The sequence below is a fragment of the Oncorhynchus mykiss genome, chromosome 12 (genome assembly GCF_057628025.1).
Source record: "Oncorhynchus mykiss isolate SJ-2025 chromosome 12, ASM5762802v1, whole genome shotgun sequence".
NCBI lineage: Eukaryota > Metazoa > Chordata > Actinopteri > Salmoniformes > Salmonidae > Oncorhynchus > Oncorhynchus mykiss.
Window position 1 is genome coordinate 84,128,618 of NC_143033.1, and position 27,425 is coordinate 84,156,042.

The 27,425-nt window shown below is 43.2% G+C and overlaps 2 protein-coding genes across 7 annotated transcripts; both read left to right on the forward strand.

The window, feature by feature from the left end:
* Nucleotide 1: 1 nt before the first annotated feature.
* On the forward strand, nucleotides 2-21,081 carry LOC110538583 (uncharacterized). 5 transcript variants are annotated; one of them, XM_036938658.2, is made up of 23 exons: nucleotides 2-281; nucleotides 1,260-1,337; nucleotides 1,492-1,557; nucleotides 2,069-2,220; nucleotides 3,935-4,019; nucleotides 4,185-4,356; nucleotides 5,201-5,390; nucleotides 6,424-6,529; nucleotides 12,481-12,585; nucleotides 12,824-12,880; nucleotides 13,103-13,171; nucleotides 13,309-13,398; nucleotides 13,517-13,626; nucleotides 13,818-14,322; nucleotides 14,444-14,548; nucleotides 14,676-17,345; nucleotides 17,518-17,665; nucleotides 17,833-17,950; nucleotides 18,249-18,408; nucleotides 18,664-18,765; nucleotides 19,063-19,149; nucleotides 19,340-19,499; nucleotides 20,505-21,081. In XM_036938658.2, the coding sequence occupies exons 1-23, from the start codon at nucleotides 156-158 to the stop codon at nucleotides 20,519-20,521; spliced, it is 5,478 nt and encodes a 1,825-aa protein (XP_036794553.2). In that variant the 5' UTR covers nucleotides 2-155; the 3' UTR covers nucleotides 20,522-21,081. The 5 variants fall into 5 exon arrangements, with proteins under 5 accessions (XP_036794553.2, XP_036794552.2, XP_090047631.1 ...); XM_036938657.2 differs by having other exon boundaries at nucleotides 25-281; nucleotides 13,791-14,322; XM_090191505.1 differs by lacking the exon at nucleotides 20,505-21,081 and having other exon boundaries at nucleotides 25-281; nucleotides 5,174-5,390; nucleotides 13,791-14,322; nucleotides 19,340-19,695.
* Nucleotides 21,082-21,284: 203 nt separating this feature from the next.
* On the forward strand, nucleotides 21,285-27,379 carry LOC110538584 (uncharacterized). Of its 2 annotated transcripts, none has more exons than XM_021625485.3 (6): nucleotides 21,285-21,701; nucleotides 22,321-24,366; nucleotides 24,710-24,803; nucleotides 24,896-24,945; nucleotides 25,225-25,296; nucleotides 26,130-27,379. In XM_021625485.3, exons 2-5 carry the CDS (start codon nucleotides 22,324-22,326, stop codon nucleotides 25,264-25,266), a joined length of 2,229 nt encoding a protein of 742 aa, XP_021481160.3. In that variant the 5' UTR covers nucleotides 21,285-21,701; nucleotides 22,321-22,323; the 3' UTR covers nucleotides 25,267-25,296; nucleotides 26,130-27,379. The 2 variants fall into 2 exon arrangements, with proteins under 2 accessions (XP_021481160.3, XP_021481161.3); XM_021625486.3 differs by having other exon boundaries at nucleotides 21,297-21,424.
* Nucleotides 27,380-27,425: the final 46 nt, after the last annotated feature.

A 27,425-nucleotide genomic window follows, 5' to 3' on the forward strand; every position in this document is an offset into this window, starting at 1 on the left:
TATAGCCAACTCCTCAGCTGCCTAGGACATCCCAGATTTCGAGAGAGCTCAAAGCGCACAGGATTTGACAGATGTTCGAATCGGATAAACTGCACCGCAACGAGAGAATTGGGGAGCATTTCAGATTTTCATAGTTATAGCCCATATACGACAAAATGTCAGGACAAAAGAGTGCGAATCCGTGTAAAAAATTCCAAGCGAACATTTTTTATAAAAGTAAATGTCAGAACTGCTTCAAGTCTCGGGAGCTGCATATTCCAACTGATCATGATAAGGACCAGGTAAGTGAACAAAAATATTTATGTTTTATTAGTTTTAATACTTTGGCTATTACTTTTCTGAATGTTGATGACAGGGATGACAGATGGGCATGCACTCAATGTTATATCAGACAGAGACATTCCTTCATATTGTGTCAGGTATCGCGTTCATTTGTGAAATGTAATGAACATAACGTAATAGCCAATCTTATCTGTTGTAGAAAATGAAGCAATTTGACTGAATGGCCCCAATGCATGAGTCAAATATTTGTCACCACACACCTCCCACACTGTTGTAAAGAGACCGTTGACAGCCCAACTGTCAGCGCTCAGCATGCCATAGGCCACAACAGGTTATTATTATTTTAGAAAACATATACACCATTGCTATCGGATTATTTTGTGCTCATCTCTGTGTGCCTTGTAAATTTAGAGCCATTGGTCATTGAACGTCAGCTAAGTAAGCTCCTGTTTTAAAGCATCTGACTCAGGTGTGAAAGTTAAGTATAAATATCCAAGTCTGTTGGAATTTTTGAGGAAAGAATTATCTCATGTTGAGAAGCACTCATAACACAAGAAACAAAACTCTCTGACAAAGAGTTGAGCAAGTTGAGTAACTGGCAGAGAGTCAGAACATTCCAGTCTTTGGGGACTCGAAAAGAGCACAAAGAGCAGTTTATCTTCTCTTTTCCATGTCAACAATATTACCCTGCCTCTTGTTTACGGCCTGTTGCATGGACATACTTAATCTGTTCACACATTTTGTAAATGCAGCATATGAACACTGAATCACGAACGGTCACTGGCTAATCCTACAAAGGACATTCCCTAAAAAGATAGGATTGTTATTCCTTTGACATTCAAAACATGAATCAACGAGTATTGATGCTCCCTGCCAGAAAAATCCAAGACCCATTGGATGGCATAGAAAAACGATTTAATTTGATAGAACCTTCACAGGTGTCAACTAATTTCTCCTTGTTTTCCCATGCTTGACAGGCCAAACCCATCTATGGAGGCTGGCTCTGCTTGGCTGCTGAGGGGACAGACTTTGACAATCCAATTCAGAGGTCAAGGGTAAGAGAATGACAAATAACTATCTAGTCTTGGACTATGGTTGTACAGAAATGTATCAGTAGTACTAGTTTATATTCTGATAGACCTGCAAGTTATTCAATATTTGAGGCATTATTGCAACATTATCCATAACAACTCTATCTCTAAATGGCAGAAATGGCAGCGACGATTCTTCATCCTGTATGAACATGGCAGCATGAGCTTTGCACTGGACGAGTTGGTAAGAGATTCTGTATTTGAACACACACACACACACACACACACACACACACACACACACACACACACACATACACCAAAAAGCTAAGCAAACCAGATCATCCAACATTAATAGAGGTTAACTACAGTGTATTGTCCTGATGTATATTGTCCTTTAATGTTTTATAAGAGGATTCACTATGCATCTTTTAGCCAGATGTTGTGTGTAGTACCAGAGCTGATGATTTGGGATTAATCTGTCCTCTAATTCCACATCCCCCTCTCCCACTGATCTGATCTTCTGAAATCTCCTCCTCTGCCCTCTTTCATGTCACTCTATATAGCCTGTATTAAAACTCAGTTGCAACGGGTAATGTCTTGTTCGTGATGTCCTTTAACCCTCCATAATATCTTTCTATTTCTATTTTTTTTTATTTCTAGATGGTGTACAAAAGATACCATGATTAGCATCATAATCTCTTCCAGAATTTCCAGTCAGACAAAACTATTGACATTGTGTATCATTCCTTTAGACAAGCACTCTGCCACAAGGAACAGTGAACATGAATCTGTGTACAGCGGTGATTGACGCAGAGCCTAAGACAGGCCAGAGGAACGCTTTGTGCATCATCACACCTGAACAGGAGTTCTTTATCCGGGGAGAGAACAAGGAGATCATCAATGGGTCAGTAATGCTTCTTGATATTACAGTATGATATGATATCACTCCTGACTTAACTTCTCTGATATTACAGTATGATGTGATATCACTCCTGATTTAACTTCTCTGATATTACAGTATGATATGATATCACTCCTGACTTAACGTCTCTGATATTACAGTATGATATCACTCCTGACTTAACTTCTCTGATATTACAGTATGATATGATATCACTCCTGACTTAACTTCTCTGATATTACAATATGATATGCTATCACTCCTGATTTAACTTCTCTGATATTACAATATGATATGATATCACTCCTGACTTAACATCTCTGATATTACAGTATGATATGATATCACTCCTGACTTAACGTCCCTGATATTACAGTATGATATGATATCACTCCTGACTTAACGTCTCTGATATTACAGTATGATATGATATCACTCCTGACTTAACTTCTCTGATATTACAGTATGATATGATATCACTCCTGACTTAACTTCTCTGATATTACAGTATGATATGATATCACTCCTGACTTAACATCTCTGATATTACAGTATGATATGATATCACTCCTGACTTAACTTCTCTGATATTACAGTATGACATGATATCACTCCTGACTTAACTTCTCTGATATTACAGTATGATATGATATCACTCCTGACTTAACTTCTCTGATATTACAGTATGATATGATATCACTCCTGACTTAACTTCTCTGATATTACAGTATGATATGATATCACTCCTGACTTAACTTATCTGATATTACAGTATGATATGATATCACTCCTGACTTAACTTCTTTGAAATTACAGTATGATATGATATCACTCCTGACTTAACTTCTTTGAAATTACAATATGATATGATATCACTCCTGATTTAACTTCTCTGATATTACAATATGGACAAGGAGATCATCAATGGGTCAGTAATGCTTCTTGATATTACAGTATGATATGATATCACTCCTGACTTAACGTCCCTGATATTACAGTATGATATGATATCACTCCTGACTTAACGTCTCTGATATTACAGTATGATATGATATCACTCCTGACTTAACGTCTCTGATATTACAGTATGATATGATATCACTCCTGACTTAACTTCTCTGATATTACAGTATGATATGATATCACTCCTGACTTAACATCTCTGATATTACAGTATGATATGATATCACTCCTGACTTAACTTCTCTGATATTACAGTATGACATGATATCACTCCTGACTTAACTTCTCTGATATTACAGTATGATATGATATCACTCCTGACTTAACTTCTCTGATATTACAGTATGATATGATATCACTCCTGACTTAACTTCTTTGAAATTACAGTATGATATGATATCACTCCTGACTTAACTTCTCTGATATTACAGTATTATATGATATCACTCCTGACTTAACTTCTCTGATATTACAGTATGATATGATATCACTCCTGACTTAACTTCTCTGATATTACAGTATGATATGATATCACTCCTGACTTAACTTCTTTGAAATTACAGTATGATATGATATCACTCCTGACTTAACTTCTTTGAAATTACAGTATGATATGATATCACTCCTGACTTAACTTCTCTGATATTACAATATGATATGATATCACTTCTGATTGATCTTTTCTGTAAATTCTTGTCTTTGATGGACAATATTTTGAATCCCTGTCATGTCCGTGTCGTTTTCTATTTACCAGCTGGAGTGAACAACTAGTCGTTTACCCACGGACCTTTAAGCAGAATCAGAAGATGAAACGTAAAGTAGAACCCACTACTTCCCAGGTGATAACTTCTTCTTTTCATAACATTGTAACCAAGATGCCTGGTCACCGGTGGCCTAAATACATGTTTGAAAATATTGCAGAAAAATATGTCAACTACTGTATATGTCAATGATGTGTTATGCCTCTACACATAATGATAATGAAAACTTATTGTGTTCATCAGGAGCCCAGCCCAGCAAAGATGGCTGCCACTGAGCCCAGTTTCTCAGTCATGAAAAGTGGTGACCCTTGCTCCAGCCTGTGGCAGGGAGAGCGGCCCAGTGGGGGTCCGGATGTGGCCCCTGTCTGGACTGTGACAGATACTGATCCCCTGGGCCTGGACGAGACCCCTGCAGGTGTGGAAGCAGGAAACCAGCCAACACATATACACACACACTCAGACAGGCTTTCAAGTCTGTCAGACATTCAAAGCCATTTCCTGCCCTCTAACACTGTCCTAACTTCCTGCAGGTGGTCATGCATACAGGATGAGAAAGTTGGCCTTTATTAGTGGACAGATTCATTACCAGTGTAGTAGTGTTATTGAAATATTGTATAAAAGGATGCATGGCTCATGGTAAACAATCCTCTCTAATATATTTCACAGACACAACTAAGATTAATTATGCGAGCAGAGCAGACATTTCTCTTAATAGCGGTCATGTGATGAACGGTAAGTACACCCTAAGTATGTGGAGGCAGACTTATTGGTGTGTCTGGGCCTAGGTTATAACGGAGAGCAGGATCAACTCCTGTAGTGCAGACTGTGCCTGTAGGGGACTTCATTAGGCTGATGTAGATGACAGGTTTTACAGATGCTTTTCCATGGCCTGGGAGCAGATGAAAAGGAAAACAAACTGGAGGCATCTCTTTAATGAGCTGTGGTCTGTTAGGTGCAACTTTATAGTGGCACTATGTAGGGGTGTCCCTTAAATGTCTACTATGGTCAAACGTGACACTTCCTTAGATGGGAGACATTATAGTAACTATCTGACCAGATTCCTCATGTAACAAGTCTTAGAAGTTCGATTTTTCAGAAGAGGATTCTCATAAAAATCTTGCTATTTGTGTTTCGGTCCAAAAGCAATGACCTAAAGTATCATGCAAAACATAGACCTAACCTGTGCAGTCACAGTCGGAAAACAGCCCTCTTTATTTAATAACTCTCCTCAAGTCATGATCCCCACTACCTCCCTTCAGCCTCCAGTGACTCCCTGACCTTTGACGGTAGTCTGCGGCTCTCCAACGGCTCCTGTATCAGTAGCTCTGTGAGTTCCCTGGACTCTGTGGCCAGCAAGGGGACTGACACCAGCAGCGACAGCCAGCCCACAGAGCCTACGCCATACAGAGACCACCCACCGGCCAACAAGAACAACAGGGCAGAGAGAAGGTGAGAATCATGGAGAAGACATGTTATCAGTTGTGTCTGATATTGGGAGATCTATAATGAACGCAATGTTCTTGGACATTAGTTTCAATTTTATTTATTTGGTTTTGTATTTGTTGTGTGTTGTCATGAAAATGCTAACAGGCATAAACGGGTTTGGCATGGGCTAGGACCAAATGTGCTAGCAATTAGCACTAAAGGACAGCAGATGCCTCCCTGTTTCTCTCTGTATAAAATGGTACACACATTACACACAGCCCAACAGCACATCAAAGATCCATATTCTTCCATTAGGGAGGTAAAGGTTTTTAAATGAAGCTTATAGAAGCACTCCCAGTTTGTTCCCTAACTAACAGCATATACAGTATTTGGGCTACGTGATGGGAATACCTCCTTGGTCTGTGTGTTTCATTCATTGCCTTCTAAGGACAGACAGAATCCTTGCCCTGAATAAGGCCTTGAAATTCCTAAAGTATTGTGTAATTAGATATTTTGAAGGAATTCTATTTCTGAGTTCCTCACAAACTGCCAGTCATCAGAAAGTAGGAGAAATGTCAAGGCAAGACATTACACTGACTGAGGGCACAGTATTATGTTTGTGCCAACTCATACAGATACATACATGCCTCAACAAGAATTTACCATCCCTGTTATAACAGGACAGATGCTACACCCACAGTTTATTAAAGATAGTATTCGCTTTTGTGGTCATACTGTATATACAAACTCTCTATCGGATTCTTCTAGGGAATTCCATCTATGTAATATCTGCTATCTTTCTAAACAAAACATGACACTGGAGGTGAGGATGTCACTTGAAATTCCAATTCAAAAGTAGCACTAGATGGATGTAGGTGACATGGATGTCCTCAGTCTAGGCCCATCTTGGGGGTACAGAACAAGGGGCGGTGACATTATTCAGCTGTCATCCTGAAGTTCTTCCTGCAGGAAGTGATGTCACAGCCCACCTGTGAGGGGCCATGGAGGACACCATGGCTGTTTGTTGAATGACAGGCTTGATTTTCCTGCTTTTCAGCTGTTACAATGAGCCAGGGAAGGCTGGGAGGAGTGCTGTGGGAGAGGACCTGGGTCAGGCTGGATCCAGGAAGGGGAGGAGTGAAGCTCGCAGCAACCAGAGAGAGGTATCAGTCACACTGTCACAGTGTTTTTACATTGCAGTCAGTCCTCCCACTCCCGGTAAGGCTTGTCACATTCCTCCACTATAACACCATCACTTGAACCACACCTCATGATCCAAAGAGTAACCATAGCTTTTAAGAATAGCAACACTTGTTACTCACCAGGAGGGTCCAAGACAAGCATTGCCCTTTCGGCAGAGCCCTTTAGGACAGTGTCCAGTGAATAGTGTTTCCACATCTATACATATAGATTGGTATTTTACACACCATTGATGGAGTCTGTCATTGTTAAGGTAAAGTACATGTGTACACCACACATCTGTTCCCGCTAGTTCTCCATTGGACTTGTTTGGACATGACTCCTAAGACCAGGTGTTGGAGAGGCAAAGATGTCACCTCAAATGTTTCGGCTCTGGCCTGAATGCATGGTGTGTAAGGCTCATGGACAGGGATGAAGCTCTGCTCTTACATTCCACACTGTCAGGTGTGTGTGTGTACCACATGTGTGTCCACACTGTCAGGTGTGTGTGTGTGCCATGTGTGTCCACACTGTCAGGTGTGTGTGTGTGCCATGTGTGTCCACACTGTCAGGTGTGTGTGTGTGGCATGTGTGTCCACACTGTCAGGTGTGTGTGTGTGCCATGTGTGTCCACACTGTCAGGTGTGTGTGTGTGCCATGTGTGTCCACACTGTCAGGTGTGTGTGTGTGCCATGTGTGTCCACACTGTCAGGTGTGTGTGTGTGCCATGTGTGTCCACACTGTCAGGTGTGTGTGTGTACCACATGTGTCCACACTGTCAGGTGTGTGTGTGTGTGCCACGTGTGTCCACACTGTCAGGTGTGTGTGCCACGTGTGCCAATATATGTGTGTTTAGTTCCATACCGAAATGCAGGAGTTTGGCATGGCTAAGTCAATCCTCCCATCAGCCGTGTTGAGGCATGTGTTAGTGTGTGTGAGTAAGACAGGGAGAAGGTGAATAATTCAGGACTGTGTTGTGTTCTCTAACTAAACTGGTTTTGATGCTCTGACGGGGATCCGTCTGCACTTCATGTTGTGTGTTGTAATCTCAGAATGGCATTCCTCTTAGATACATTTTCCATTTACCTAAACATGGATACTATGTAATTAGGGATCTGCCTGTAAGTCCCAGACAAACCTCTGCTAACTCATAACGGTGATGGTATCTTACAGTATAATGACCCAGCTGTTGTATCTGTAGGGAGCTGTTGTATCTGTAGGGTGCTGTTGTATCTGTAGGGAGCTGTTGTATCTGTAGGGAGCTGTTGTATCTGTAGGGAGCTTTTGTATCTGTAGGGAGCTGTTGTATCTCTAGGGAGCTGTTGTATCCAAAGAGACCTGTTGTATCTGTAGGGACCTGTTGTATCTGTAGGGAGCGGTTGTATCTGTAGGGTGCTGTTGTATCTGTAAGGAGCTGTTGTATCTGTAGGGAGCTGTTGTATCTGTATGGAGCTGTTGTATCTGTAGGGAGCTGTTGTACCTGTAGGGAGCTGGTGTATCTGTAGGGTGCTGTTGTATCTGTAGGGTACTGTTGTATCTGTAGGGAGCTGTTGTATCTGTAGGAACCTGTTGTATCTTTAGGGTGCTGTTGTATCTGTAGGGTGCTGTTGTATCTGTAGGGAGCTGTTGTATCTGTAGGGAGCTGTTGTATCTGTAGGGAGCTGTTGTATCTGTAGGGACCTGTTGTATCTGTAGGGTGCTGTTGTATCTGTAGGGACCTGTTGTATCTGTAGGGTGCTGTTGTATCTGTAGGGACCTGTTGTATCTGTAGGGTGCTGTTGTATCTGTAGGGTGCTGTTGTATCTGTAGGGACCTGTTGTATCTGTAGGGTGCTGTTGTATCTGTAGGGACCTGTTGTATCTGTAGGGTGCTGTTGTATCTGTAGGGAGCTGTTGTATCTGTAGGGAGCTGTTGTATCTGTAGGGTGCTGTTGTATCTGTAGGGACCTGTTGTATCTGTAGGGAGCTGTTGTATCTGTAGGGAGCTGTTGTATCTGTAGGGAGCTGTTGTATCTGTAGGGAGCTGTTTTATCTGTAGGGAGCTGTTGTATCTGTAGGGACCAGTTGTATCTGTAGGGAGCTGTTGTATCTGTAGGGAGCTGTTGTATCTGTAGGGAACTGTTGTATCTGTAGGGTGCTGTTGTATCTGTAGGGATCTGTTGTATCTGTAGGGTGCTGTTGTATCTGTAGGGACCTGTTGTATCTGTAGGGTGCTTCTGTATCTGTAGGGACCTGTTGTATCTGTAGGGTGCTGTTGTATCTGTAGGGACCTGTTGTATCTGTAAGTAGCTGCAGGGAGCTGTTGTATCTGTAGGGACCTGTTGTATCTGTAAGTAGCTGTAGGGTGCTGTTGTATCTGTAGGGACCTGTTGTATCTGTAGGATGCTGTTGTATCTGTAGGGACCTGTTGTATCTGTAGGGAGCTGTTGTATCTGTAGGATGCTGTTGTATCTGTAGGGAGCTGTTGTATCTGTAGGGAGCTGTTGTATCTGTAGGGAGCTGTTGTATCTGTAGGGAGCTGTTGTATCTGTAGGGAGCTGTTGTATCTGTAGGGTGCTTCTGTATCTGTAGGGAGCTGTTGTATCTGTAGGGAGCTGTTGTATCTGTAGGGAGCTGTTGTATCTGTAGGGACCTGTTGTATCTGTAGGGAGCTGTTGTATCTGTAGGGACCTGTTGTATCTGTAGGGACCTGTTGTATCTGTAGGGTTCTGTAGGGAGCTGTTGTATCTGTAGGGACCTGTTGTATCTGTAGGGACCTGTTGTATCTGTAGGGAGCTGTAGGGTGCTGTTGTATCTGTAGGGACCTGTTGTATCTGTAGGGAGCTGTTGTATCTGTAGGGAGCTGTTGTATCTGTAGGGACCTGTTGTATCTGTAGGGAGCTGTTGTATCTGTAGGGTGCTGTTGTATCTGTAGGGATCTGTTGTATCTGTAGGGTGCTGTTGTATCTGTAGGGACCTGTTGTATCTGTAGGGTGCTTCTGTATCTGTAGGGACCTGTTGTATCTGTAGGGTGCTGTTGTATCTGTAGGGACCTGTTGTATCTGTAAGTAGCTGCAGGGAGCTGTTGTATCTGTAGGGACCTGTTGTATCTGTAAGTAGCTGTAGGGTGCTGTTGTATCTGTAGGGACCTGTTGTATCTGTAGGATGCTGTTGTATCTGTAGGGACCTGTTGTATCTGTAGGGAGCTGTTGTATCTGTAGGGAGCTGTTGTATCTGTAGGATGCTGTTGTATCTGTAGGGAGCTGTTGTATCTGTAGGGAGCTGTTGTATCTGTAGGGTGCTTCTGTATCTGTAGGGAGCTGTTGTATCTGTAGGGAGCTGTTGTATCTGTAGGGAGCTGTTGTATCTGTAGGGAGCTGTTGTATCTGTAGGGACCTGTTGTATCTGTAGGGAGCTGTTGCATCTGTAGGGACCTGTTGTATCTGTAGGGTGCTGTAGGGACCTGTTGTATCTGTAGGGACCTGTTGTATCTGTAGGGAGCTGTTGTATCTGTAGGGAGCTGTTGTATCTGTAGGGACCTGTTGTATCTGTAGGGTGCTGTAGGGAGCTGTTGTATCTGTAGGGACCTGTTGTATCTGTAGGGACCTGTTGTATCTGTAGGGAGCTGTAGGGTGCTGTTGTATCTGTAGGGACCTGTTGTATCTGTAGGGAGCTGTTGTATCTGTAGGGAGCTGTTGTATCTGTAGGGACCTGTTGTATCTGTAGGGAGCTGTTGTATCTGTATGGTGCTTCTGTATCTGTAGGGTGTTTCTGTATCTGTAGGGAGCTGTTGTATCTGTAGGGAGCTGTTGTATCTGGGTGATGTTGTATCTGTAGGGAGCTGTTGTATCTGTAGGGAGCTGTTGTATCTGTAGGGAGCGTATGTATCTGTAGGGAGCTGTTGTATCTGGGTGCTGTTGTATCTGTAGGGACCTGTTGTATCTGTAGGGTGCTTCTGTATCTGTAGGGAGCTGTTGTATCTGTAGGATGCTGTTGTATCTGTAGGGACCTGTTGTATTTGGGTGCTGTTGTATCTGTAGGGAGCTGTTGTATCTGTAGGGACCTGTTGTATCTGTAGGGAGCTGTTGTATCTGTAGGGACCTGTTGTATCTGTAGGGTGCTTCTGTATCTGTAGGGAGCTGTTGTTTCTGTAGGATGCTGTTGTATCTGTAGGGAGCTGTTGTATCTGGGTGCTGTTGTATCTGTAGGGAGCTGTTGTATCTGTAGGGACCTGTTGTGTCTGTAGGGAGCTGCTGTTGGTCATGCGTTTGAGGCTGGGAGGGACTATCACTGAACAGTATCTCCTGAGTCAAGTGCACATCTGTTTGTGAAATGACAGTCACCATGTTCTCAGACTGGCTCCGGTGATTAAGGTAGTGACTAAAGCATAAGTATCAGTCTGTCTACTCCCGACAACAACAAACACATGACCAGCATTTAGGATTAACACTACAGAATAGAACACATGTACAGTCCATACTGGTACACAGTATGCACATTGTACTAGATGTAGAAAACATACTGTTGATGTCACAGAAGGCTGCTGAGGGGAGGATGTCTCATAATAATGTCTGGAATGGAGTAAATGGAATGGCATCATACACCTGGAAACATGTGTTTGATATGTTCGATACCATTCCACTCCTTCCCTTCCAGGCAATACTATGAGCCCGTCCTCCTCAATTAAGGTGCAACCGGCCGCTTGTAGTTGATTTTTCACAGACTATGGCTGGTGTACTGTATATATTTCTGTTTATAATATGAGATACTGTATGAACTGTTGAACCCAGTAATATGGTTTAGTTAGACACATCATACACAGGATGGCCATCCCATGGGGTCAAAGGTTTAACATTAATCTCTGATTAAATCCCTCTGTAGGATTTTTCTCTTAAATTCCTGCCCGACAGAACATATTATCCCATGTGATCATTTATGTTCCTCCAGTTCCAGTAGGTTTAGTTTTTTTTGCGGGGGGGGGGGGTATTGGAGTGAGAGGTCAAATGCCTGTTCACAGTTCACTCTGTCCCCCAGGCTCAGATTCCCCAAATAGTCCCACTTCCCCTTTCTCATCCTATCCTAGGGAAAAGAGACTTCATTGGAAGACAGCAACTGTCCAGAATGGTCAGTGTTGTTGGAGAAGGTAGGAGGCTAGTTCACACTGCTGGCTGGAGCAGAGTGTTCTCTCCCTCATGTTACTGTTATGTGTCCTTGGATAGTTTTCTATGCAAATAGCTGGGCACAGACGAAGAATGTTCTGGATTTACTGAAGTGGTCGTTTTTCCTTTTTTTTTAATTACGAAAGAGTAAAAAGAATGAGGCTGTTGAAGGCTCAAGTAAATGAGAAAATAATCTTGTTTCATATGGTGCCGCTGTCTCTAGTTTCATTTAGCGCTGGCTAATCTAGATTTAAAGGGACTCTCTGATGTGTTTTTTAGAGCTATTTGGTTAGCCAGGATGAAACCCAATATGAGGTAGCTTTGGTAGGTAACAGTCAGGGATGTGGGAATCTTGTCAAGACAGAGATTTGGGACTTTTAACATCCCTGGGCTTGTGAGACTGGATGCCAGGGGCCATCAGGGATAATACAGCCTCCAAAGTCTTTTCATACACTCCCCAGCCAAGCCCAGTCACCAGAGTGGAACTCATTCTTAATGTGAGTAAGGTTTAATAGCCCCTGTATAGAGAGCACTTCCTCTCTCCTGCTGTGACCCACAATAAGCCTTACATCTCACAACACTGCCTGCCAGAGACCTGCCATGACTTGTGGGTTCTCTGCTTGATACAATGCACACGTCCGAGCCGTCTCAGTCATGATAGAGTAAAGGGAAACGACATCTTGTTTTTTATTTGCAACAAGCTTACAGTAATACAGGACATGATCACATTTGCTAATCCATCTGGCACCTTCTACATTGTTACTTCAGTAATTGATAGTGTCCTGTTGTTACACCCAGAAACTGCAGTCGTGTGGAGATCTACGCCCAGGTCAACTCACCGTCCCTCCTCCTCAGAGAAGAGCTAAGTCCCTGGACCGCAGGACCTCGGAGTCTGTCATGACTGTGAGTGCTTAATACTTCTGGAATTTCTGTGCACTGAAAGCACATGGGGCCAAGTTGTAAAACATGTCAAAAAACTGTCACAGTTCAAACAAGGATGCTCTCATAATTTAAACAAGTATAAATGAAAGCCCCAAGTGGATTGACGGCAGTTTACTTTTATGTTGAAGTGTCTGAAAACATCTGTATGGCCGTGCCTCTTTGAACTCCTGACTAACTTACTGTCTTATCTTCCTTACAGCCTGATTTGCTGAACTTCAAGAAAGGATGGATGATGAACCTGGATAAGGGGGATCAGGTATAGGAATGGACAGATCCAGAATGTCTTTTACTTTCGTCACTGAACACCTTCCCACGTTTCTACCCCAAAGGCACATGGATCCTGAATGTGTGTGTGTACATTTAGTGATGTTTAAGATGCTGTGGATCCTTGCTATGAAGGTGAAGCCTGACAGTTCAAATGTATTATGTAGGTTTCTGCATCTACTATCCCTTATAATGTCTGTCTGCTCCCCTCTAGTGGAGGAAATACTGGTTTGTGCTATCAGCTGACAGTCTGAGGTACTACAAGGATTCCTTCGCAGAGGAGGCAAGTTCATGTGCATTTTCATTTTTACTGAATGAAGTACACACAGATATGTGATTTTGTGAGGACAGGGAAACATGGTTTTGTTATTTTTTTTCATCCCAAGTCTTGAATTGATATTTGTCATCTTCTCTTGTTAGAACTCAGATCTGGAGGGGGAGATTGACTTGACCAAGTGTCATAATGTCTCAGAGCACCAGGTCCAGAGGAACTACGGCTTTCAGATCCATGTAAGACTAAATCTATACCTACGGAAATTGAAATCAACAGATGAATGTTGATCCATTCTATACATACAGTAAGTCTCCTATACTCAATCAAAGTAATATTCCTAATGTCTTCCCTCAGACCCAGAAGTGTGTCTTTACTCTGTCAGCCATGACTGCAGGGATACGGAGAAACTGGATCCAGGCCCTCATGAAGAATGTCCATCCATCTAACGCTCCTGATGTAGCCAGGTAAATGGCGTCTGTAATACCAGCCTCACTACTACATAGTACTGCATTAGTAGACTACCACCATTCTATAGTAGTGATGGGAAGGTCTCTGCCTTTGTTTAGGCAGAATGCCTCATTTCCTCCATCAGTAAGTATTTGTGTTATTCTGTTGCGATTGTAAACAGCTTGCAAGTCCATCACGTCCCTTACAGCCCATCAGAGTCACTGCCCCTCCCTAAGCCAGACGTGACCCAGGACTCCTCCCCCTCCTCTGAGGTCCCTACAGAGAGAGTCCAGGGGCCCAAACAGAGCCGCATCCGTGAGAGGAGACGCGAAGGGCGCTCCAAGACCTTTGACTGGGCTGAGTTCAGCCCTATGGCCCTGCTAGCCTCTGAGCAGGAGGTGCAGCAGGAGACAAAGGAGCCTCTTCGGATGGAGGTAGGGGACCTGGAGAGGAAGAGGAGGCGAGAGGAGAGGAGGAGGAGGTATGACAGCATGCTAGGCTTCCTTGTGGGCTGGGAGATGGACTGTGACAGAGGAGGTATCAGTCCCAGGTCACCCAGGACTCACCAGAGGGTACAGAGGGAGATTGAACAGTGCTGGCAGCAGGTGGAAAGGACTGCCTTTAGACAGGAGAAGACTGTTCCATTGTACACTGAGTCCCAGGGCAAGGATAAAGAGGATATGGGGATTCTACTGGAGACCTACCACAGGAGGGTGAGTCTGTGTATCTCAAAATGAATCCTAACAGGAACAATGTTAACGTTATGAGGTGCTTTCTCTGCTGCTGGTTGGCTTAATGGTGGACTTACTTTATCTCTGTGTCTTGTGATTAAAGGTAGAGGAGTTGAAGGGCCAGTTGGCAGAGTCAGACCATCGCAGGCTTGAGCTGGAGGCTCATTTGAGCACTGCATTAGGACGCCAGAATCATGCCTCCCTGCCGGTAAGGCAAAGTATATGTTGGCCTATTCATAGTATGGATATGCTCTGTATTTCCATCTATAATACTTCCACTTTGCAACAATGATAACTACCTAATTATAGACAATTGTCTTGCCTCCTCCTGTAAGCTTGAGGCCCCAATGTGCCCAGAAGCTGATCTTCCCTCTTTGAAAAGCCTGACTGACATGTACAGGGAGACCAGAGAGCTCCTCCAGCAACAGGAGCTGAAGAAACAGAACATACAGGAGCAGCTCCAGGAGCAGCTTGGCCTGGCCCTGTCATCGGCCCCTCTGGAGAAACACAGCTCCCCTGGAACTCACCCATCACCACCACCCAGCATCTGGCTACATGACACCGAGGGAAACCTCCAGGGGCTGGAGGATCTGTTCCCTGACTGCCCTATATCAGTAAACACACCTGTCATGTCACCAACCTCAGACACAGAACTCTCATCCTACTCTGTGCATCAGAATGGAAGTGAGAACAGAGGGTCTAACTTGGCCAGTGAAACTAGCTCTCAGACACAGTTTGAAAATGGAAGCCATCGACAGACATCGATTCCAGAATCGCACACAAAAAGTTGTGCATGGAGCCCAGATTCACTGAGCATGGGGGAAACTCAGGAAAGAGCCAACAGCGTGAGAATAGACAACCTACTATGCTGTGAGACACCCAGACCCACGGAGGAGTACGTAGACCCAGACCAGGCCATCGTGATGAGGAGACTATCCCAGGAGGTAGAGCTGCTCAGCAGCCAGAACGAGGCCCTCAACCAGCGTAACCAGGAGATGCTCAACCAGCTGACAGAGGCAGACAGAGAGATAGAGAGACTGAAAGCAGAGCTTATCACTCAGTACAGTGGGCCTCAGTTCCTCCCTGAGGCAGAGCAGCACAGCCAGACCAAAGTGGAAGGCCTGGAGAAGGAGCTGCACAGGAGAGATGAGCAGCTCCAGGAGGCCCAGTCCCTACTAGCCTCAATGGACCAGCGTCTGAAGGAGACAGAGATACAGCTGCAGCTCAGGGAGGACACTTTCAAAGACCTGGGCTTCCCAGCAGAAGAGGATGATGATGATGATGATGAAGAGGAGGAAGCTGGGGAAGAGAATATCAACACACACCACCTTGGTGAGAAGGAGCAGCAACACCTTCAACAGTGTCTGCAGGCCATGGAGGCCAAGCAATTAGAACTAGAGAGACAGCTCCAGCACACAGAACAGACCTGCAGGGAGCTGCAGGCCCACAACACACAACTCAGAGAGGCTGAGCGGTTGTACAGCCAGAGAGCCATGGAGGCAGAGGCTGACATCGTAAGGTTTAATGAGGAAGTAGAGAAGGAAAGGACGGTGGAGAAAGAAAGTGGATTAAGGTGTAGCAGTGAAGGCAAATGGCAGGAGGAAGTAATATTGGATTCAGGTGGAGAAAGGGTTCAGCAAGTGATGGAAGGGATAAGGTTGATGTCCAGAACCTTAGGGAGAGTAGTGCAGGTGATTGACAGGTCAGATATGGATGTGGTAAAGATGCCATTAGATAGAAAGTGTGTGGAGGTGAACAAGACAGTGGTCAGGCAGCTTCAGTTAGAGGAGGAGTTTTGGGGAAGGCTGTTGAACAGTTTGAAGGTCAACCCATCCCAGTCCAATGAGGATAAACTCACAGATGTGATTCTAAGTCAGATTTTAGAACACATGGTAGTGGAAAAGCAAACGCTCCTCCTAGCTCATAGTCTTTTTTCTCATAATAAGAAAGATTTAAACATAAACACTGGAGGCCTGGACAGGATGAATGGATGCAGCTCTTTGAGAGTCCTGGACATCATTGGAAACATAGCAGGTGAAACAGGTTCAGAAATGAAAGAAGAAGATGATGATGAGAGGATATGGAATGTGTACAACCAGCATAATGACACCGATGACTTCCGACATTTCACAGAGATCACACAGGAGAGAATTTACCTGCTCAACCAAATCGCCTCCTCAGTCGGAGCCTCGGCCAATGACGAGCTCCAGTCCCTGGCACAAAGACTTTGTCATTTCCACAATGTAAATGATCCCCGGTTAGCTTCCATACACTGCACCGCCATGGAAGCCTTCTCATCCTATCGTCTCAGTAGGCTTAACACTCTACACAATAGCACATTTCAAGAGACTCAACAGGGACTGCTCATTGCTTCTTCTCCTTTGATGTGCAGCAGATGTGCTGGGCTGCTGAGTGAAAACCAGCAGCTTGGGGCCAGACAGTCAGACCTGGAGAGACAGGGGAGTTCCTCAGTGGGATTAGGGTTGACCCCCCTGAGGCAGGGAGAACACATAGACTCACAGCAAACAGCCACACAGCTACTAGACACTGCAAGTGAGCAGAAGACAGAGACGCCTGTAATGAATGCTGCAGGTAAAATGGAGGTGGAAAGCCCAAACCAGGGAGTGACTGCAGTAGAGGAAGTGTGCTGGGTTAGAAGGTGTGCAGAGGTGGTGGAGGGTGACTTCCTGACCAACAGCATTGAGAGTTCAAAGATAAAGGTAGAGAGTAGGGTAGATGAGGTAGAGAGTAGGGTAGATGAGGTAGAGAAAGGAATCCAGGAAGTTGATACTGATAAGGAAGTAGAGGAGAGGAGCACTACTGAACCCCATGAAGAAGCAAACACTGTGGGGGAGGAGGAGCTGGAGATTGTGTTATCATCAATGAGAGGTCGTGTGAAGGATCTGGAGGTGCAGCTGTCTGTCATGGCCAACATGAAAGCAGAGCATGATGGGAGAATGGCATCTCTCCAGCTGAAACATAAGGAGGACATAGAAAAGCTAAAGGTAGGGCAACTCCCATAATAACAATTGTCGATGATCATGAATTATATTTTTGGTTGTTCCTGAATTCACTAGAATTAAGATGTAATGAACCAACCCCAGGGAGTAGTGATCATTATAACAATGAATCTGTGGATCACCTAACAGTCCACTGCGTCTGTGTTTGCCCCTGCAGGCCACATATGAGCATGGCTTTGTCACCATGGAGGAGTCCCAGCAGAGGATTGTGGAGGAACTGCAGCACAGACACCAGCAGGACCTGCAGCGCCTGCAGTTAGACACAGACAGACTGCTGGAGGAGGAGACGGCTGCTACTATCACAGGTGAGGGGGGACAGTGTGTGTGTGTGTTGTGTGTGTATGTTTAAAGGTGAAATGTTTTTAGGATATTTACAGTATGTGTGAAGGCAGAGTTTCTCAGAATATTGATAAGCTCACATTTCCATGCCACTCTAATGGAGTGAACATATCCCCTTTTATTGTGGCATTAGCAATTGAAGCAATGAAGAACGCTCACCGTGCCGAACTCAAGAGAGAGATACAGAGGGCATGCCATGAAAACAACAATGCAGGAGATGTGAATCTTGGAGAAATATGCAGGCAACACAGGTAAATGTACTACCTGTTGATCTATGTGGTTGTAAATCGTCAAGGAAAGCACATGGCCAGATAGTACACTGGATTGGCTAACAAACACTGAGTTTTGGACTGATAATCTGCATACTCCCTGTCCTTGGCTCTGTATATGTCTGTCTGTATAACACACAGTGCACCTTGTGTCCAGTCTTGGCCGTGGTTTTCAGCTCTCAGGACCATGTTTTGTGTGTGTGTGTGTGTGTGTGTGTGTGTGTGTGTGTGTGTGTGTGTGTGTGTGTGTGTGTGTGTGTGTGTGTGTGTGTGTGTGTAGTGAGGAGCTGGTCTCCTGTCACAGGGAGCTGGAGGTGTTGTCCCAGCAGTACTCTCTGAAGTGTCTGGAGAGCTCCCACCTGGGCCAGGCCCTGGAGGCAGAGAGACAGGCTCTGTGTCAGTGTCAGCAGGAGAACCAGGACCTCAGAACTCGCAACCAGGTCAGTCACATTATGACCATGTATCATCACAAGTGTTTCTGCTCCAAGCCAACTAAATCTGCTGCCGGGTCCTCTGTCTTAACACACATAGTAGAATGCATAACGCATACTTTTATAATCGTCATATCAGACTGTTACAACACTCTGCAACAAAACCTTGAGGGTCCCTTACATTTCTCTAAGTATTTCCCAATTATATCTTTGTCAAATACAAAGTAGCAGTGTTAGTAATGATGACTGTGGTTGTCTTCCCAGGAGCTGAGTGGCCATCTTGCTGCAGAGATCACCAGACTTTGCTCTCTGGCCAAGCAGGACGCCTTCCCTCTTAGTCAGGAGAGAGATGTGTATGAGCTGGAGGTAAGTCTTCAGTAGTACTTCACTGCACAATAGCTATGCTGCTTAAGTATAACACAAAATTGTTGGATATAATCTTTATCTAGTCCAGTCAAGTAAAGTTTGATGTAAAGGTAAACTGAATCTGCCTTTGACTGGTAACACCACTAGATGTCACCCTTAGCAACATGACCAACTTACAGCCTCTAAAACATATGACATACTCATGTGCTGTACATTCTGTGCTGATCTATGGCACCTTGGTCCTCTGGTGTTGTACCTGTGTCTGAGGCATCAACTGTGATTCTGTCTGACTGTTAGATCTCCCTGCGTGTGAAGGAGTCAGAGGTGCAGTGCCTCAAGCAGAAGATCACCTCGCTCAAGGATGAACTCCAGACAGCCCACAGGGTGAGATCACAGCACAGCACACAGAATAACAATAGCCTTTGTCTGTATAAATGTATGAAGAGTAGCCATAAAATGGACAACACTATTGTCCTGCTATTACCATGTATTACTGTACAAATATTAGCATGGGTCATACTCTATTTAACCTGGTAATAGTGCCTGTTTATAGCCTAATCCCTGTTCCCCCCAGGATAAGAGGTATGCAACAGAGACGTACAAGGACATCTACACAGAGCTAAGCATCATGAGGGCCAAGGCAGAGAGAGACCTGGGACATCTCAGGGAGAACCTGAGGTTGGCCCACAAAGCACTAGGAGAGCTCTCACCTGCAGTGGACACAGCTAATAATGGTATACATGACTTTAAGCTGGTGGCCCGGCCTTCAGGGATTCAGAGATGAACCACTGATGTGAAAACGACAAGGTGTTGAGTGCTGCCACTCTGAGGTCAAAACCTGCATGACAGCCAAGGTTTGCTGGATGTTTCCCCAACCACCTCTGGTTTTGGCAGCATCACTAGTCTGTATCGTACAGATGTCATTCATTGCGTAATACAGACAATTTGCGAATAACCTCATTCTGTTATGTATCTTAATAATATTGGATGTATCTGAATCCTCTGACTGTTATCTGTGCAGTTTGCTGTAGCATGTCAGTTAGTCCTTTAGATTTTGAATAACCCTTGACGTTCTGTCCATTTCTTACACAAATGAAAGAAAGGGGCTCTAATTAGAAGTCATCTTGTACAGTGTACAGCAGCATAACCCTACAGAGATCTCCTTTGGGTACACATGCATAATAAATATCTGAAACATCTGTTTTGCCCTTTCATGGGCCTTTACAGTGTATCTTAGGGGTGTGGTTGTCCGTTATTCTTCCTCATACATGCACTTTGACCTCTCAATACTGGAGCCAACTAGTTGGTTGTAATCTTTATACTGGAGGCAACTAATGGTTTTAATCCTTATACTGGAGGAAACTAATGGTTTTAATCCTTATACTGAAGGCAACTATTGGTTTTCATCCTTCTTTCATCCATCATATACTCCCTAGTTCTGTTATACTGAATAATAGAACGGACTGTCCTGGTAATGTAGCCAGCATTTTGGGCATGGCTGCACCTTGTGAATAATCTACAAATTCAGTGAATGGTGTAATGTTCTTGTATTTTCTGCATGTCTACGAAATGTAGGAATGTCAGGGAAAAAAATAGTATGCCATGCCAGTATTAGAAAAGCTGTTGGTGATTCTTTATGTGGCCTGACAGTAATCACTTTTGAAACACAAGCTTTACCATTATGATTTAACAGTCTTGATGCTGGATCTGATTTCTGATATTTGTTTCTTTCTCCGTAGAGTGTCAAGGAAGATAACTGCAGCTGAACAAAGAGACACAACGCACAACATGGATTGTTCATCGGTCTATCCATGTTTACACCATTTAGCACTTCGAGATCCAAAGTTATATTGTCAAACATGTTATGTTCTATCTACCGTTACTGTACTACAGAATTTTAAAAGCGCATTATTTGAGGATTCTGTATTTTTTTACATCATTGTATCTAAACGCACACTACTATTTAGCCTGTCTACGTTTGTAGATAGGTTAGACATTTTGTAGACGTTTTCCTGACGACTAACATTTATCTCAAGAAGTTTGTAAAATGTGTAGAATTATTACACTGCTTTGTCCAATCCAGTTATTGAACGGGGATATTTCTAAAGACAACTCAGATTACGTTTCATTTTCTTACCTGTGAAATACATGAACAAGTATGTATGTACCGTCTGAGTCTATAATGTAAAAGTATTATTTGTTTGTGAGTGGGTGGTTTTATTTGGAGACGTTTATCTTGGTCCTGCTAGTACACATGTTTATGTTCTTTATTAATGTCAAGTAATCTAATGATAAATTAAATGGATTTATTTTAAATAATTGTATGACCTTTTATCAGTCTGCTACTGAATAATCATCACATAATCAAATCATCAGAGGACAGGGAAATATACAACATATTATATAACTGTATTATATTTTATTTTACAACAAAAAAATAACATCTTTATCATGAATGGAAATGCATACATTTATCATTATTAATAAAATATTTGTTTAGGTCCACATCAAATGAAACTGACAAAACTCTCATCTCCCATAATGCATTGCCCGTTTACCACCAGCTGCCAGCTGAGTTCTTTACCAATGCAAGTAAACTACGATATGCTCTTTTTGGAAAGGGAGCACCCCTTCAGCTTACTTTATTAATTTTAATAAGGTAGGTAAAATAGTTCGTTTATTTACAACTATTTTCCAATAAGTGGGTCCTCGGCAACATGTTTGTTATAACGCATGTTATTATGGATGAATAGCGAGCTAACTCCAGCTAGCTAGCTAAAGTCGGGTTGTCAACACAGTCACTGGCTAACGTTAGCTGTGGTTATATTGCGGCTTTGTTTACACACTGTTTACAAAGGCCTGGATGCAAGTAGCTAGCTAGCCACTAGCCAGCTACCGTCATCAGTGCACTCACCTGCAGCAAGGAACGACGAAGGGTAGGTAACCGGTACAATGTTGAACGGGCAGCTCCCATTTTTCTCTAGTAACGACGTTAGAAAGAGATAATATTTCAGAAATGGATTCTATGTCGAAATGGTATCACGCAATGCGACCTTACATTTTGTAGACTGAATTTTCTGTCACGAGTTGCAAATTGATAGTCATCAATAATAATATTAATGCTTGGTTTAACGATAAATTGTTGTTATAGTGATGCATTAATAGTACAGATGTAGGATCTTAACTTGATCACTCTTGTTGATGAGAATTTTCCTGCACGGCAGGAAATACAAACTTAAAAGTGTATTCAAGGTTTTAAAATGCTTCTAAAGTTTGTAATTTAGCTTTAAAATTTCGTACATGATTTGCCCTAATCAAAAATGTATAAATCCCTACAAAACATGTTTATTAATTATAATCCACATAGCTAATAATTCACATTTCCTGTTGCTTCATGATTATGTTCCTGCTGTAGCAAACTGCCTCAAATTAAAATCCTACATCTATTGTGTAGAAAAGCTACTTTTGAAATTCTGTCTATATAGGCTAGGTTTAAAGTTTGCCTACTGAATAACCTATGGGCTTAACCGTCTTTGTGACTGTATCTGTCTTAAGGTTATGGAGCTGTCGTCTCAAGACCCTCATCCTATGGCTTTGGATCTCTCAAAGAGATGTGGGAAGAGTCATCTGAATCCCAGGACCACAGAGGTTCTGGACCTGATGAAGAAGCCCAGCTGGCACAGCATCACTGATGACCATGTGTCTATGCCCTGCATGCAGCTCCTCTCTGAGAAAACACTAACAGACACAGGTGTCAGACTTTCCTACGGGACTAGGACTTGTGTTCGCTCCCCCCTTTTACATAATGGTATGGACAGAAGCTTACGGGACTCAGGGTTGTACGAGCCACACCCTACAGAAAGCCTAAATGCAGAGAGCCCCATTTCTGAAAGTATTGAGGGAGACGAGAGCCAGAGTGACTCTGATGTCATTTTGCTTGTTTCCAGTTCTAAGGAAGCACCCTCACCTCAGGACTATTTAGACAGGGGATCTGTTAGTCCCTTAGTGAATTCTCCATCCCCTGGCGCTGTCTCTTTGGGTGAAGCTAAAGGTTGTTTTCTACTGCCCCAGACACTGAGTTCCCCCAGTCCTGACAATACATATTCAGAGGATTCATCTGAAAGCACAGAGGAGATGTCGGTGAATGCAAAACCTGTTCTTAACCTGTCGGAATTAGCTGCTGTTTATGGGAAATATGTCAGGTCTCCTGTGGATATCTCAAGTGATGATAGTGATGTCATTGAAGTTCCCATCACCAATGAAAAGAAAAAGATTTGCAGTTTACCTGTTGATGTTCAAAATGAGAAAAGGCTGACAGGTGAAGCTAGTAATGTTGTAAAAAAAAGCATTTCTCCACATCCTAGAACAATAGAGCCTGGGGTCAGCGCTCAGAAACTCACCAACAATGTCACTCGCCATCATTCAAAATTACATACCAAAAACTCAAGTAGAATATTACCCAAGGAACATTCTGGCGACACAATGGACTCAAAAGAGAAGTCATCTAGTTCAGAGGATGAGTCTTGGTTACAGCCAACTGTCTACCTGTACAGGTGTGTAGTAGAATCTGATGACTCTGATGTGGACCGTCGGACAGTTCGACAGGACCCCTCTGAGAGCCTACGTTCCTTTAGAAGGCCACAGAGAGGATCATCACCTGCTACAGAGTCAAGGACCAAGGCCACACATGTGGAAGACACCCAACAGGAGTGGACAAAGCCCTCTTCACCCAGGAGCAAAAGGTCAGGAACCAAGCAGAAAACCCACCAGAGATGCCCAGCAAAGCAGGCCTCAAGTAGTAGAAAAGCAGCAGCAAGTAAAACAAAACGGAGGAGGGAGAAACACAAACAAGCCGGCTCATCCTCCATGTTCTCCCATGAAGAGGCAGAAATCAAGCTGAAATATGCAAACTACAAACAGGACAAAAGGGCCAGTAAATCAGAGGACTTTTGCCCTTTTGTGCACATGGAGCAGAGGGAGTACTCTGCTTGTACAGTGATCAACGATCAGCAGGAGGAGAAGGATGTGAGGCGGAACAAAGGACAGCAACAACAACCAACTGGGTCTTTGTCTGGTGTCGTTCCTAAGACGTCTTGTTATCGTCTGGGTCGCCTCAGCTCAAAGAGTAAGTGTCAGCCCCTAATGGTGTGCTGCCTGTGTGGTGGGTCTGCTAATGCTGTGGGCCTAGGGGACCTACACGGACCTTACTATCCAACTGGACCTGCTTTGGAGGAACAAGGCAAACAGCAGGCCCAGAGGGAAGAATACAAGGACAGTGAACTGTCTGTAGATTGTAAGATAGGCCTATGTGGTCAGGTAGGGGAGAATGGGTTACATGAACTGAGCAATGTGCCTAGAGTAGAGGCTGTAGTTGATGACTGCTGCATCACAGTCAGTGATAGTGAAAGCTCCACATTGCCTTCAGCCAAAAAGCTCAGAACAAATGGCTGCGTGGTGGACGGCCACAGTCTGCCTATGGTGCCCCACAACACCAATGAATGCTGGATCCACGAGGACTGTGGCATATGGTCCACAGGTGTTTTCTTGGTTAAAGGAAAGCTCTACGGTTTGGAGGAGGCTGTTCGGTTCGCCCAAGAAACAGTGAGTCAAATTCAACGATACCTTTGTTTGAGATAATGTGCATTTGTGCTTGCGTATCTCGAGTGCAACATAGATGAGAACATAACTGAAAATATGATCATATTGCTGTGTATGCTAAATCAAAATGCATTGGTGTCTTCCTAACATTCCTGAAATGTAGGTTCGGTCTGCCTCACTTTATCAAAATATGTAAACAAGGTCAAACTGAAGCAGCTCAGATAGACAGAGGACCATTATGCTTGTGACTAGGTAACACACAGTGCCTTTCTCCTTCACTGTTTCCTTGGCCTCTCAAATACAGCTTTATGCAAACATGCTTTTTTACATGTCCTTTCTTTTCCAGGTGTGTTCAACATGCCACGCAGCAGGTGCAACCATGGGCTGCTTCCAGAAAGGGTGCCCCAATAAGTACCACTACTGCTGTGCAGCTCAGTCAGGTGGGAAGCTGTCCTGCTCTGCCTATGTACAATTATGTCAATGAAGAAACATTGTGTTGACTAAATGTTTTATTTTCTATCTATCTTTGCAGGCTGTGTGCTTAATGAGGAAAACTTCTCCATGAGATGTCCAAAGCACAAGGTAGATGTAGCAGTTGTCATTCCAGCAGTACCTGGTAAAATAACAAAACGCAGGATGTTTAAGGAAATATATGTACATTTGTGAATAGCTATCTTACTAACATTTACAAATGTAGGTGTAATGATTAATAAATGGTGAGCAAACGGTTTGTAAATGCCTTATAAATGGTTTATTATGGACCCTTAAAATATAGGGTTGCCTAAAGATCATTACTTTTTGATCTGAGATCTAGGCTACTAGCGCGGTGTTTCTGAAATATTGCACTTTTGTCCTTTCCAGAATAAATCATTCAGAGGTGTGAACATGCCAGAAAACAGATGACAGGAGAGAAGGAATTGGACACCATGGAAGGTATGTGATTTTCTATGCCCTTGACATGTTACATTCATCATGTGAGACCAGACGGTTTAAAATTTACTAACTATAGATGTGTGTCCTTTGGAAGGGCTCCGGCTTTATTTATAAATAGGACAGTATTTAGTCATTGATGCTCATCATTGTTCTGTCTGTGTATGTTTTATCACAGCTCAAACACTTAAGGTGGATTGCAAAGCTAAAAAGTTTGGGAACATTAACATTTACATTTTAGTTTTTTAGCAGACGCTCTTATCCAGAGCGACTAACTGGAGCAATTAGGGTTAAGTGCCTTGCTCAAGGGGAAAACATCGACAGATTTTTCACCTAGTTGGCTCGGGGATTCAAACCTGCCACCCCCTGCTCTAGAGGATTCCAAATTCAATTTGGATTATTAGTTGATTAAGGAACACACACAATCTACAGTGTCCGTTTGACAGGGATTGTGCACAGACATGTCAGAAAAGCCATGATAATTACTTTGAAGTTTAAAGAGGTTTGAATTCCATATAAGAATCCTAACAGGAAGGTTTAGAGGCACAGCCAGTCGCTCTGCTGTTGATGAGTGCAGGTAGACCTTCCCTCAGTGAGATGAGCTGTGTGGAACATGAGAACCTACCTAGTGATTGGGACCCTGGCAGAACAAGGTGTGAAAAAGCAATGGCACTGATTTGCCAACTGTGCTAAAAGAATATCCTTAATCTGCTGCAAGGGCTTCTGGGTCAGTGTGTGACCCTAGCTACTATATAAGTGTACTGTAAACTTGAGTAACTGATTATTTTTGTCCAATTCTATAACAGTGTCACTGTTCCCTTGTGTTTCCCTGACAGCATCGGATAGATACTCTCCTTCACCCCAGAGAAGAGGCTGTGGAAGAACTGCAACATTCTATTCATGTTTTCTTTTATCTCTTCAATGTTTACATTGAGTCCATGTTACTTTAGTATTATTAATGATTCTGAATTGATTGTACCAATGAAGCCAAATGTTCTTATTGTGTGTCTGCCTGCAGATGGCCGTAGTCTTTTTGGCCCGTCTCCACTGTGGAAGCTTGAGAGTTGTGTTGCCAGGTTTGTTGTGCTGTTTGCTTTGTTGAAAGACCAAAATGTTATATTTTGTTTAAGTTTTATATCTATGTTTGGTCTTTTTACCTTTTAATACTGATTTGACGATTGACATGTGTTTGTGTTCACAATGTGTGACAGACTTGCTATTGTTTCCTTATTTGATAGGAACCTTTATTTAATAGGAACCTTGAGAGGACAATAGTTGAGTTCAGTATTCATCCTAATTAACTTTGAAAGGCCAACCAGTCACTCCCCTGATAATATGACTTGTTTTGCAAGATTGCTACTTTGAAATTCAGATTTCTGTATGTTACTATAAGGATTTTTGCATCTCAGATTATTCTGCTGGTATGCTTTGGTAATCATTCGGAACTAAATGACAACAGAGGAAGTGATGGATCTCCAGAAAGGCTTCTATGTCTGCGCTTACACAGGGAGCCCAATTCAGATGTTTTATTTTTTTCCCCACTAATTGGTCTTTTGACCAATCACTTCAGATCTTTTCGCATCAAATCTATTTCAGATCTGATTGGTCAAAAGACCATTTTAGTAAAAAAATATATCAGAATTGGGCTGCCTGTGTAAATTCAGTCATAAAGGCATATTTATTTTCTATTTATGATTTAATCATGTTGTGCATATTTATTTATGTAATGTTCAGCTGACATGGTGGTAGTGCTGCTCAATGAGGAAAAGGTACAATGTTGCACAAAGTTTGCAAAGGTTCAACCCACTGGGCACACACTGGTTGAATCAACGTTGTTTCCACGTCATTTCAATAAAATTACGTTGAACCACTGTGGAATAGACGTTGCATTAATGTTATTGGCTCCAGAGATTATCATTTTATACTGGGTTCTGTTAATGCAGTCCATTAAGGAAATGTATGGGTGTTCCAGTCTTACATATGTGTGAGGAAGAGATGGCTGACACATGGAATTAATTGTCTGTAACAGCTTGCAACTGTTGCCTTTTTGTCATCTGTTTGAATAAAAGCTGACATTCCTGTGTAAGATGTGATAATTTTTATCATAATTCATCTCTTTTATTAGATGTAAC

Coding starts and splice junctions, on each gene's coding strand:
- LOC110538583 (XM_090191505.1), top strand. CDS start 156: ATGTCAGGACAAAAGAGTGCGAATCCGTGTAAAAAATTCCAAGCGAAC. Junction 2,221..3,934: donor AACAAGGAGATCATCAATGG/GTCAGTAATGCT, acceptor TCTATTTACCAG/CTGGAGTGAACAACTAGTCG. Junction 5,391..6,423: donor AACAACAGGGCAGAGAGAAG/GTGAGAATCATG, acceptor CCTGCTTTTCAG/CTGTTACAATGAGCCAGGGA.
- LOC110538584 (XM_021625485.3), top strand. CDS start 22,324: ATGGAGCTGTCGTCTCAAGACCCTCATCCTATGGCTTTGGATCTCTCA. Junction 24,367..24,709: donor TTCGGTTCGCCCAAGAAACA/GTGAGTCAAATT, acceptor TTTCTTTTCCAG/GTGTGTTCAACATGCCACGC. Junction 24,946..25,224: donor TGAGATGTCCAAAGCACAAG/GTAGATGTAGCA, acceptor TGTCCTTTCCAG/AATAAATCATTCAGAGGTGT.